The sequence below is a fragment of the Aethalodelphis obliquidens genome, unplaced genomic scaffold (assembly GCF_003676395.1).
Source record: "Aethalodelphis obliquidens isolate GAN/ISIS:26980383/991018 unplaced genomic scaffold, ASM367639v1 scaffold26, whole genome shotgun sequence".
Classification (NCBI taxonomy): domain Eukaryota; kingdom Metazoa; phylum Chordata; class Mammalia; order Artiodactyla; family Delphinidae; genus Aethalodelphis; species Aethalodelphis obliquidens.
Window position 1 is genome coordinate 342,632 of NW_020837970.1, and position 13,783 is coordinate 356,414.

Sequence of the window (13,783 nt, forward strand, 5' to 3'; positions counted from 1 at the left end):
CAAAGATGTTATAAAATATATAAAAAAATAATGATAGTGAAGATGATCCAGGACCTCGGAAAAAGAATGGAGGCAAAGATCGAGAAGATGCAAGAAGTGGTTAACAAAGACCTAGAAGAATTAAAGAACAAATAAACAGAGATGAACAATACAATAACTGAATTGAAAACTACATTAGAAGGAATCAATAGCAGAATAACTGAGGCAGAAGAACAGATAAGTGACCTGGAAGACAGAATGGTGGAATTCACTGTTGCAGAACAGAATCAAGAGAAAAGAATGAAAAGAAATAAAGACAGCCTAAGAGACCTCTGGGACAACATTAAACGCAACAACATTCGCATTATAGGGGTCCCAAAAGGGGAAGAGAGAGAGCAAGAACCCGAGAAAATATTTGAAGAGATTATAGTCGAAAACTTCCCTAACATGGGAAAGGAAATAGCCACCCAAGTCCAGGAAGCACAGACAGTCCCATACAGGATAAACCCAAGGAGAAACATGCCTAGACACATAGTAACCAAATTGGCAAAAATTAAAGACAAAGAAAAATTATTGAAAGCAGCAAGGGAAAAACAACAAATAACATACAAGGGAACTCCCATAAGGAGTTCAGAAACTCAGCAGAAACTCTACAAGCCAGAAGGGAGTGGCATGACATATTTAAAGTGATGAAATGGAAGAAACTACAACCAAGATGACTCTACCCGGCAAGGATCTCATTCAGATTCGATGGAGAAATCAAAAGCTTTACAGACAAACAAAAGGTAAGAGAATTCAGCAACCACGAAACCACCTCTACAACAAATGCTAAAGGAACTTCTCTAAGTGGGAAACACAAGAGAAGAAAAGGACCTACAAAAACAAACCCAAAACAATTAAGAAAATGGTAATAGGAACATACATGTCGATAATTACCTTAAAAGTGAATGGATTAAATGCTCCAACCAAAAGACAGAGGCTTGCTGAATGAATACAAAAACAAGACCCATATATATGCTGTCTACAAGAGACCCACTTCAGACCTAGGGACACATACAGACTGAAAGTTAGGGGATGGAAAAAGATATTCCATGCAAACGGAAATCAAAAGAAAGCTGGAGTAGCAATACTTATATCAGATAAAACAGACTTTAAAATAAAGAATGTTACCAGAGACAAGGAAGGACACTACATAATGATCAAGGGATCAATCCAAGAAGAAGATATAACAATTATAAATATATATGCACCCAACATAGGAGCACCTCAATACATAAGGCAACTGCTAACAGCTATAAAAGAGGAAATTGACAGTAACACAATAACAGTGGGGGACTTTAACACCTCACTTACACCAATGGACAGATCATCCCGACCAAAAATTAATAAGGAAACAGAAGCTTTAAATGACACAATAGACCAGATAGATTTAATTGATATTTATAGGACATTCCATCCAAAACCAGCAGATTACACTTTCTTCTCAAGTGTGCACAGAATATTCTCCAGGATTGATCACATCTTGGGTCACAAGTCAAGCCTAAGTAAATTTAAGAAAACTGAAATCATATCAAGCATCTTTTCTGGCCACAACGCTATGAGATTAGAAATCAATTACAGGGAAAAAAACATCAAAAACACAAACACGTGGAGGCTAAACAATACTTTACTAAATAACTAAGAGATCACTGAAGAAATCAAAGAGGAAATCAAAAACTACCTAGAGACAAATGACAATGAAAACATGACGATCCAAAACCTATGGAATGCAGCAAAAGCAGTTCTAAGAGGGGAGTTTATAGCAATACAATCCTACCTCAAGAAACAACAAACATCTCAAATAAACAATCTAACCTTACACCTAAAGGAACTAGAGAAAGAAGAACAAACAAAACCCAAAGTTATTAGAAGGAAAGAAATCATAAATATCAGAGCAGAAATAAATGAAATAGAAACAAAGAAAATAGCAAAGATCAATAAAACTAAAAACTGGTTCTTTGAGAAGATAAACCAAATCGATAAACCATTAGCCAGACTCATCAAGAAAAAGAGGGAGAGGACTCAAATCATTAAAATTAGAAATGAAAAAGGAGAAGTTACAACAGACACCACAGAGATACAAAGCATCCTAAGAGACTACTACAAGCAACTCTATGCCAATAAAATGGACAACCTAGAATAAACAGACAAATTCTGACAGAGTTATAACCTTCCAAGACTGAACCAGGAAGAAATAGAAAATATGAACAGACCAATCACAAGTAATGAAATGGAAACTGTGATTAAAAATCTTCCAACAAAGTCCAGGACCAGATGGCTTCACAGGTGTATTCTATCAAACATTTAGAGAAGAGCTAAAACTCATCCTTTTCAAACTCTTCCAAAAAATTGCAGAGGAAGGAACACTCCCAAACTCATTCTATGAGACCACCATCACCCTGATACCAAAAGCAGACAAAGATACTATAAAAAAAAAAGGAAATTACAGACCAATATCACTGATGAATATAGATGCAAAAATCCTCAACAAAATACTAGCAAACAGAACCCAACAACACATTAAAAGGATCATACACCATGATCAAGTGGGATTTATCCCAGGGATTCAAGGACTCTTCAATGTACAGAAATCAATCAATGTGATACACCATATTAACAAATTGAAAACTAAAAACATGATCATCTCAACAGATGCAGAAAAAGCTTTTGACAAAATTCAACACCCATTTATGATAAAAACTCTCCAGAAAGTAGGTATAGGGGGAACCTACCTCAACATAATAAAGGCCATATAGAACAAACACACAGCAAACATCATTCTCTATGGTGAAAAACTGAAACCATTTCCTCTCAGATCAGGAACAAGACAAGGATGTCCACTCTCACCACTATTATTCAACATAGCTTTGGAAGTCCTAGCCACAGCAATCAGAGAAGAGAAATAAATAAAAGGAATACAAATTGGAAAAGAAGAAGTAACACTGTCACTGATTGCAGATGACATGATACTATAGGTAGAGAAAAAGATGCCACCAGAAAACTACTATAGCTAATCAATGAATTTGGTAAAGTTGCAGGATACAAAATTAATGCACAGAAATCTCTTGCATTCCTATATACTAATGATGAAAAATCTGAAAGAGAAATTAAGGAAACACTCCCATTTTTAACAAAAAGAATAGAATACCTAGGAATAAACCTACCCAGGGAGGCAAAAGACCTGTATGCAGAAAATTATACGACACTGATGAAAGAAATTAAAGATGATACCAACAGATGGAGAGATATACCGTGTTCTTGGATTGGAAGAATCAACACTGTGAAAATGGCTATACTACCCAAAGCGATCTACAGATTCAGTGTAATCCCCATCAAATTACCAATGGCATTTTTTACAGAACTAGAACAAAAAATGTTAAAATTTGTATGGAGACACAAAAGACCCCGAATAGCCAAAGCAGTCTTGAGGGAAAAAAACAGAGCTGGAGGAATAAGGCTCCCAGACTTCAGACTATACTACAAAGCTACAGTAATCAAGATAATATAGTACTGGCACAAAAACAGAAACAGAAATATAGATCAATGGAACAGGATAGAAAGCCCAGAGATAAACCCACGCATCTATGGTCAACTAATCTATGACAAAGGAGGCAAGGATATACAATGGAGAAAAGACAGCCTCTTCAATAAGTGGTGCTGGGAGAACTGGACAGCTACATGTAAAAGAATGAAATGAGAACACTCCCTGACCCCATACACAAAAATAAACTCAAAATGGATTAGAGACCTAAATGTAAGACCTGACGCTATAAACTCTTAGAGGAAAACATAGGAAGAACACTCTTTGACATAAATCACAGCAAGATCTTTTTTGGTCCACCTCCTAGAGTAATGGAAATAAAAACAAAAATAAACAAATGGGACCTAATGAAACTTAAAAGTTTTTGCACAGCAAAGGAAACTACAAACAAGACCAAAAGACAACCCTCAGAATGGAAGAAAATATTTGCAAACAAATCAACGGAGAAAGGATTAATCTCCAAAATATATAAAGAGCTCACACAGCTCAATATTAAAAAAATAAACAACCCAATCCAAAAGTGGGCAGAAGACCTAAATAGACATTTCTCCAAAGAAGACAAACAGATGGCCAAGAAGCACATGAAAAGCTGCTCAACATCACTAATTATTAGAGAAATGCAAATCAAATCTACAATGAGGTATCACCTCACACCAGTTAGAATGGGCATCATCAGAAAATCTACAAAAAACAAATGCTGGAGAGGGTGTTGAGAAAAGGGAACCCTCTTGTACTGTTGGTGGGAATGTAAATTGATACAGCTACAATGGAGAACAGTATGGAGGTTCCTTAAAAAACTAAAAATAGAATGACCCAGCAATCCCACTACTGGGCATACACCCTGAGAAAACCATAATTCAAAAAGACACATGTACCCCAATGTTCATTGCAGCACTATTTACAATAGCCAGGACATGGAAGCAACCTAAATGCCCATCGACAGATGAATGGATGAAGAAGATGTGGTACATATATACAATGGAATATTACTCAGCCATAAAAAAGAACGAAATTGGGTCATTTGTAGAGACGTGGATGGATCTAGAGACTGTCATACAGAGTGAAGTAAGTCAGAAAGAGAAAAACAAATGTCATATATTAACGCATATATGTGGAACCTAGATAAATGGTACAGATGAACCAGTATGCAAGGCAGAAATTGAGACACAGATGCAGAGAACAAATGTATGGACACCAAGGGGGCAAAGTGGCAGGGGTGTGTGTGTGTGTGTGTGTGTGTGTGTGTGTGTGTGTGTGTGTGTGTGTGTGTGATGAATTGGGAGATTGGGATTGACATGTATACACTGATATGTATAAAATGGATGACTAATAAGAACCTGCTGTATAAATAAATAAATAAAATTCAAAATAAAAATACATAGTGACTCTACCTCCAGTATTGCTTTTGGCCTCAAAGTCTTTTTTGTCCAGTATCAATACAGGTCTGCCAGTTTTTTTCTAGCTATTATGGTGTGTGTTTTCTAAACCTTTTACTTTCGAACTATCTGTACCTTTATGTTTTAGGAATGCGTCTTTCAAAAGTACATACCTGAATTCTAAAACCAGTCTGACAATCCATATTAGCTGAAACATTGGTTCATTTGTAATTATTTCTACCTTCTTTTGTGCCTTTACTTGTCCCACCTTTTCTAAACTTTTCTCTACCTCTCTTGCTATGTTTGGATTATTTTTTTCAGTTAATTTTTCTCTCTACTAGTTCGAAAGGTTTACCTTCTGTTTCTATTTTTATGATAGAAGCATTAAGTTACATTAGTTAACTTAGTGTACTTAACTAACACAAACTCCAAACACTCCATCCTAATCTATAAGCTTTGTTATCCAATACTTTAGTTCCATCTTTTTGGGGGGAAGGAGGGGCTGGTGATTCACTTTATTTTTTTTAAACTTTTTATTTTGAACTAATTTCAGACTAACAGAAAAGTTGCAAGAAGAGTACTAAGAATTCCCTTCACCCAGATTCCCTAAATATTAATATTTTACCGAGTTTGCTTGCATCATTCTCTTTCTCACTCTTTCACGTACATATACATACATGTTATTTTTTCAGAACCTTTTGAGAGCATGTTACAAACATGATGCCCTTTTGGTTCTAAATATTTCACTGTTCATTTCCTAAAATCCAAAGACATTATCTTATAAAACTATAGTATAGTGAGTAAAATCAGGAAATTAGCAATGATACAACGCTATTACCTAGCCTGCAGATCTAATTCAAATTTTGCTGATTGACCTAATAATGTCCTGTGAGGGCGGGCTTGGGGGGGGGCCACATTTCTGTGGTCCAGGATCCAATCTAGGTTTATACATTGAATTTAGTCATCTTGTTTCATTAATCACCTTTAATTTGAATAGCTCTTCACTCTTTTTCTTTGTCTTTTGAGAACTTGACATTTTAGAAGAATAGTATGTCTCTCAGTTTGGGTCTGTATTATGTTGCCTCGGATTTGGGCCATGCCTTTTTGGCCGGAATGCTAGAGAAGTGATGTGGCACCCTCCTCAGGGTGCTGCATCAGAACTCATGTGATGCTGACTGGTTGCTTGGTTAAGGGAGTATCTGCCAGGTTTCTCCACTACCTTTCCCTCTGTAATGAATAAGTATTTTGTGGCCCAATACACTAGTCATTATTATTATTCTTTTAATTAATCAAATTTTATCTACATTTGCCCATACTTTACTAGTTTATTTATTTTTAAAAACATTTTATTTATTTATGGCTGCATTGGGTCTTCGCTGCTATGTGTGGGCCCTTTCCAGTTGTGGCGAGCCGAGGCCACTCCCTGCCACAGTGCGTGGGCCTCTCATTGTGGTGGCCTCTCCTGTTGCAAAGCATGGGCTCTAGGTGCACGGGCTTCAGTGGTTGTGGCTCATGGGCCTAGCTGCTCCGTGGCATGTGGGATCTTCCCGGACCAGGGCTCAAACCTGTGTCCCCTGCATTGGCAGGCAGATTCCCAACCACTGCGCCACCAGGGAAGCCCTTTACTAGTTTACTGATTCACCATTTCTTCTGGAATTTTAGATCTTGTATCTGGATCCCCTTCCTTCTGCCTAAACTATGTCTTTTAATATTTCCTTTAGTGAGGGCCTATTGGTGACAAATTCTCACAAGTTTCTATTTGTCTGAAAACACCTCTGTTTTTTTCCTCATTGTAGAAAGGTATCTTTACTGGATATACAGTTCTAAGTTAGTAGTTATTTACTCTAGAACACTGATGATAGTCCCCTGTTTTCTGGCTCCTATTACTACAGTTGGGAAGTGAGCTATCAGTTTAATTGCTACTTCAAGAGCAGTATGTCTTATTTCTCTCCTGTTTTAAGATTTTTCTCTTCGCCTGTGGTAGCATTACGGTGTGCCTAGGTGTGGATTTCTTTTTATTTATCCTAACTGGGATTTTTTGGCCTTTCCAAATCTGTGGTGTAGTGTCATTTTCACAAGTTCTGAAATTTGTTAGTAACTACCTCTTCAAACATTATGTCTGCCTCATTCTCTTCTTTCTCTCCCTTAGGAATTCTCATTATATTAAAATTAGATTTTATTACTCCATCCTTCATCTCTTTTAACTATTGTTAAGGGTTCCAGCTTGGGGCCCATGTTGCATTTTGCACCATTTCTTCACTTCTGTCTTCCAGCTCATCACTTCCCTACTCAGTTGTGTCAAATATGCTGTTAATTTCTTTCAGCATTATTAGTAGGTTTGACGCTGCTCTCTGTTGTTTCACCTAGCTCTATTTTGTTTTATCATGGGATTTGAGATTTTTGACTGTGAGCCAATATTTCTTGTAACTTTTCTTCTGGGACTCTGTTGAGTCCTGGATTGAAGGTGGATTTGTATTTGCTTCTGTCAGGCATCCAGGGCACTACCAATCCAGGCCCAATTTAAACTAAGTTTTGTGTATGTGGCTTTTGAGGACCATCCAGGAACTATGAAATCAGACTGGGAAGTATGTGCGAGGGTCAGTTTATTGTTATAAATTTTTAGGGAACTATGTTTTCCCCCTCCACTTAGCTTTGAGACTTGCTTTTTCTTTGTACTCTCGGAGAGTGTGGTGAGCAAATTCCTCATTTAGGGTCTCAGCTTTAGCCAGAAGTTTTCCTTCCTGTTCCCCTGTTTATACGAGTCCTAGGCTTTGTTTTTTTTGTCTTCTGCACCCCATTTGGTTATGAAAACCGAAGCTCAACGTCACTGGGTTCAGCAAACGCCCTCCAAGTGAGTCTTAGTTTCAGAGTTCTGCTTCATTCCCCGAGTTCCTGTTTTCACTCAGTTTATGGCCTCTGAGAAGTTCTTATGTATTTATTAAAAATATTTTAAAATATAATTTATCCAGCATGAAGCTCAATCAGAGCAACCAGTCCAAAACTGCTAGAAAAGAAAGTCTCTTTCATTTTACAGATGAGCAAACTGAGGTTCAGAAAAGCTAAGCATCCCAAAACCTAGAGAGTAAATAGTAAAGTTCGGATTGAACCCAGGCAGAGACACTGAAACCCGTATTTCAAAACTAAAGTCTAATTTACGCAAATTTAAGTCACATGAATTAATCTACATGTAGATTTGCAAATATCAACTTGGGTGTCCTAAAAGTGAAACATAAATCTCAAAATTGTTTCCTATTATACTCCTTGAGGAAGCAGGATGGAAAAAGAATTATATTAAAACTGCCTCCATTTTAATAAAGTTAAAAATACCTAATAAATATATACTGTATATGTACGTGTGTGTAAGTGTGAGTGTCTGTATGTGTGTGATCTTTGATGGTGGTGATCAGAAAATACCACAAATCACAAATGCCCAATGAGAACAATCTGAGACTGTCAGGTTTTGTTACAGTTTAAACAAATGAACTGAATTTTAATTCTCAGTGTGTAGTTATCACTATGTGCGGAAGAATATATAAATCATAGTGAAGACGCCCTATCTCCCCAGCCATCTAATTCTTCTTCCCAGGAGTAACCACTTTTAACAGTTTCTTCAGTAACTTTTAAACCATATTACATTTCCACAGCTGAGGAGACAAATGAACTTACCAATTCTGCTATGTGAGCCATGGGCCAAATGAGCCCTTCTCTCTAGTCTCACCAATCCAACTTTTACATCTAATATTTCCCACTGCTGTTTATATGGCTCAGACATATATCCAAGTTCTCTCCTCCCCTCCCTCCGCGCCCCCCACCCCAATCACTGCGCACCAGGGATCTGAATCCACTTTTCTTTGTTTACAATTCAAGATTCTACTCTGCACAGTGTATCTGTCTAATAATTACCTCTCTGATAGTTACTAATGTTAGTTAATAGAGAGACTTCAAACACATTGTTTCCATAAAGAATCAACAAAACTAAACTATAAATCAACTGTCATCACAGGAAGCTTGCTCTGAACTTACAGGGATTGTGCAGCTGTCTGAATCTCGAGACATAAATCCAACATTGCCTAAGTGAAGGATGCCAGCAAGTATTCGGAAAATTCCCATCTGATAAGATTCACTAATTCCTGAAACAGCAGAGTAAATGAACAAGTGATCAATTTCAGAACAGGAACTAAACAATTATAGCACACAATTTTAAGCCCATCTTTAACCCTTGAATAATGCCAGATGTTGTACACATTATAATGTGTCATAGTTAACAACACTTTCATCTTTGTTGACATTAACACATAATGCGCTTTAGCATTATGGTTGAGAGCATGGGCTGTGGAATGAGACAGACCTCAGCTTGAGGCCTGGCTCTGCTCCTGACCTGCCATCTCACATTGGCAGGTAACTTCACCCTTCTATCCTTCTGTTTTCTCATTTGAGATACAGGGACAATAGAGACTATCTCAAAGGGAGTGTGTAAACATTAAATAAGAAAATGCACATAGTAAACTTAACACACTATGTGACACATGGTAGGTGCTAAATAAACTATCACCATCATTGTCACACACTGAATTTAAGTATCTCATAAACATTATTACCTTTTCTATTTATCTTTACTCCAAATGCAAGTTGTAGCCCAATAAGGCTGTTTTAAGTCAGATTATTTAATTACTTCTTCTAACTACAGACCAACTATAAGTCAAGGAGACCCCAAGATTAGAAGTGCTCAGGCTGGTGTTGCACCCCAGCCTGATGAGCGAGTATCTAAACGCAGCATTAGAGCAGGACCTGAAGGATCAGGCAGGATGAGAAAGCCGGACAGCCCTTGGTATTTTACCAGCTCGGGCTTCATTTTTCAGTAAGGTAAGATTTTTCCAGAATATTACATATAAATTATATTCGAGTAAAAATAGTAAAATGATTTCCAAATATGTAACTATATACAGAGTAACTGACAGTTCATCTTACAAGGAATGTTTCTGCCATCTCCTGAATTATGGCTTTTTCAAATTTGCAATTTTCTATTTACAAACAGAGTTAGCCCCGGAAGTAAAGCAGTGTTTCTCAAACTATAATACGCATATGAATCACCAATGGATCTGGTTAAAATGCAGAGTCTGGTTTAGTAGGTCTGAGACAGGGTCTGAGATTCTAAATTTCTGCAAGCTCCATAGTGGTCCTGGACCATACTCTGATTAGCAATGCTTTTAAATTAAATTAACTCACCTCAGGTTACTCCTCAAAGTACCAATATATGACTTTAGAATTATTCATATTCTGAAGCTTTTAAATAAATAATTCAACACTAAAAGTTATATAAGTACATTTCTAAAGGTCAATTTATTTATATGTAGATCCAATATTTTTTTTAATCCAGAAACAAGACAGCGACATGAGCTATTTCAAAAACAGAATAAACTACATGTAATACAGTATTTTGTCACCAAGCCAGCTCAACCACATTTCCAGGCCACAAAAGACACCGAAATCGAAAAAACAAACACAAAAAAATCCTATAAAACATGAGTTTCTGTATAGAAACCCACTTCATTTGGCTCTAGCTTTCAGATTTTGTAAAAATTTCAGTAAACAGTCCCACATCCCCTGATGCCCTCAATGTATGTTTTTTAAATAAACTTATTTATTTTATTTATTTTATTTTTGGCTGCACTGGGTCTTTGTTGCTGCGCATGGGCTTTCTCTAGTTGTGGCGAGCGGGGGCTACTCTTCATTGCGGTGTGCAGGCTTCTCATTATGGTGGCTTCTCTTGTTGCAGAGCACGGGCTCTAGGTGTGTGGGCTTCAGTAGTTGCAGCACGCGGGCTCAGTAGTTGTGGCGCATGGGCTTAGTTGTTCCGTGGCATGTGGGATCTTTCCAGCCCAAGGCTCAAACCTGTGTCCCCAGCATTGACAGGTGGATTCTTAAGCACTGCGCCACCAGGGAAGCCCCCGAATGTATGTTTTAAATAGCTTTACTGAGGAATAATTTGCATACCATAAAATTTATCCATTTTAAATATGCAATTCAATGGTTTTTAGTAAATTTACAGAGTTGTGCAACCATCACCATAACCTAATTTCAGTACAGTCCCCATCACCTCCAAGAGAAACACTTTACTCATTTGCTGTCCAACTGTGTTTTATAAAGAATCTAAAAATAAATTAAAAACAAAACACCAAAAATGAATGTTAAATCTCTGAACAATTCTCACTACTTAATATGAAGCTAAGCCAATATTCCAATCAAAGGTTGCTCGAGTCAAAAAACTATTGCTTCTAAAAATTCAAGAATAAGATTACATACCTAGCAAAGTGCAGGCCTGCCTGGTTTGTGCCATCTCCTTGGCATCATCTACTCCTTCAATCACAGGACTGCCACCTTGCTTCGTGTAATGAAAGTTATTTGCGTCTCCTGCAATTAAGGAAAATTTTTTGAAAGATGTGCAGTCTATGAAAAGGCCTTGACTTCTACCCTTATGTCCACTCTGAATTAGAGGCAGTGACAGCACAATTAAGTGTATAGAGTCTGAAATTTGACTTCCTGTGTTTTTAGTTATATTTTAATACAAGACTCAAAATTAAATAATGGAGTGAAATGTTTGTAGAATTTGTGAAATGAATAGTCCTTTCCTAAAGGTTTTATTCCAATCTACAGGCTAGGATAATTTCTTCAAACACTTTACTCCCTTCCTCATAGAGTTCCACCTATGGAACCTCATAGATTTCCACCACGTAAACTCCTTTACATTTTTTTTCCTTTTAATCAAGGCAAATTTCAAATATATACAAAAGTACAGAAACTAGTATAATGAGCCCTTGTGTACTCATCACTCATCTTAAACAAGTATCAACTCAAGGCCAATCTTGTTCCATTTATACAGCCACTCACCACTTCCTCATCCCATGAGTTATCTTGAAGCCAACTGTAGGCCTCTTATCATTTCATCCACAAATATTTCAGTATGAGATAATCTCCTTTTTAAGAAGTAAATTTGTGAACTCAGAAATTAACATAAGACAATACCAGCACAATAAATCTAGTGCCATATTCATACCTAATCGCAGCATTTTAAATTCAGGTAACTTTGCTGAGGCACAAAGCTGATAGAAGATATGATAGTTTCTCTCCTCTTCTGCCTTTGAAAAAAGAAGAGTTTTCAATTACAGCATTTTAATCTAAAACCCAGAAAATTCAATCATAAAAATAAAAATTTAATTATTTCATTTGATGAAATAAACTGTCCTCTCCCAAATTTCCTAATACATATCTATGATTATTAAACCTTGTGATTTATTAGCTATGTGCATCTGTGTGAGTGTGTATCTGTTGGTCACATTCAAAATAATATACCTGATAGTAATGCTTTTTGAACTAGTGAACAGCTTGCTCTATGGCACTGTCATAAGAGATCAGTGCCTCTGGGGGAAGCTAAAACCTTTTTATTTTTTTCCCTGCAACACTCAATATTTTCTCACAGTATTTTCTTAGATTCATGGTCTTCCTAAGACTTTTGACTAGAAAAAAAAAAAAATCCCATTTTTGCCATATCTACTGTAGCTGTTTGTAAGAAATCCACAAATGCACTACATCATCCATATCATTTCAGTTTATATATTTAAAAATAAATTTAAAAATTTTTAAATAGAAAATAAATCATGTACAATGCTAAGATCATTTCTTACTATTTTCTGACAGTCTTTTTCCACATATATACTTTAAAAATACAGTTGTAATCATACTGTTTATACAATATTATTATACCCTATTGTCATATCCTTGAATTCTGCAGTGTATTCAGTTCACTGAAGAATAGAGCAAGTAAGGCCAAGGTCAGGTTTGATGCCCAAGAGGGGCTGGTGTCTGGTAAAGAAAACTTAGTTTTCTGTGTTTAGTGCACAGAATACACTGAACAAATTAACAATATACCAATGACCACAAGCATGAATAGGCAAGAGGTCAGGGGTTTCAGTACACAGACAACTAGAAAATCAGGGGGATCTGCAGAAGTGCTTTGGTCATCTTTGTACACGAAGGACAATATCAAGTATGCGCTTTCTGACTGTTTGACTCACTTTGATATAACCAAACACCCACAATATTATATAGCCCTGTGGGTTGGGGAACAGCTAGAATTGCTTCAATGTTTCTAGGCAAGACAATAAGGATTAGGCCTTAACACTCTGTCTTAAGCACTACTAGCCTCTGGTCACCATACCCATTTTCCCTTTAATCGTCTACCTATCAATCAAATCTGTACTATTTAGACTCAATCTTCTCTTAGATCTACATATATTTCCCCCACTGTTTCCTCTGGCTACTAAACATTTTTTTTGGACCTATTCAAGTATACATGTGTGCACAGTAACACAGCTCTGCATGTATCTAGATATTAGAACAATGGAGGAGGGTGACTATTCCTTCGCTATACAAATCAGGTATTACATTTAGGTAGCCACAAATCAGGCGCACCCCCAAAGTCAAAGCCAGGGTAGCTCTAGGCTGCCCAAACTCATGACTCTCAGTATGTCCCAGACAGTTTCAAAGCCTTAAGACACTTGTGCAATGGAAATTGTAGACTCTGCTACATGGCGGTGCCAGGGCTATTTGAACCTCAATATGGTGAGCATCTAGTTAAGGGACTACAGGAACCCCATCTCAGCATGCAGTGGGTCACCAGGAGTCCTATATGGGGAGTTTTCCAATGATAAGTCCACATTCCCTGAGTATACCTATAAACATGTAAATGCACACCTGCCAGTGCTGTAATGTGTAGTACTTCCCATTTACAAATAAAAAAGGAGTAAGTTCCCTGGTGCGGATTCTGGGCTTTCACTGCCGTGGCCTGGGT

The 13,783-nt window shown here is 37.0% G+C and overlaps 1 protein-coding gene across 4 annotated transcripts in view; it reads right to left on the reverse strand.

The window, feature by feature from the left end:
- MYO5A (myosin VA) overlaps positions 1-13,783 on the reverse strand; it is a 186,681-nt gene that overhangs the window by 91,419 nt on the left and 81,479 nt on the right. For all 4 annotated transcript variants that reach the window (XM_027123050.1, XM_027123049.1, XM_027123048.1 and 1 more), the window contains exons 7-9: positions 11,990-12,071; positions 11,239-11,346; positions 8,959-9,065 (exon numbers count right to left, since the gene is read on the reverse strand). In XM_027123050.1, the coding sequence (XP_026978851.1) occupies positions 8,959-9,065; positions 11,239-11,346; positions 11,990-12,071 (297 nt within the window). The remainder of the gene's footprint in view (positions 1-8,958; positions 9,066-11,238; positions 11,347-11,989; positions 12,072-13,783) is intronic.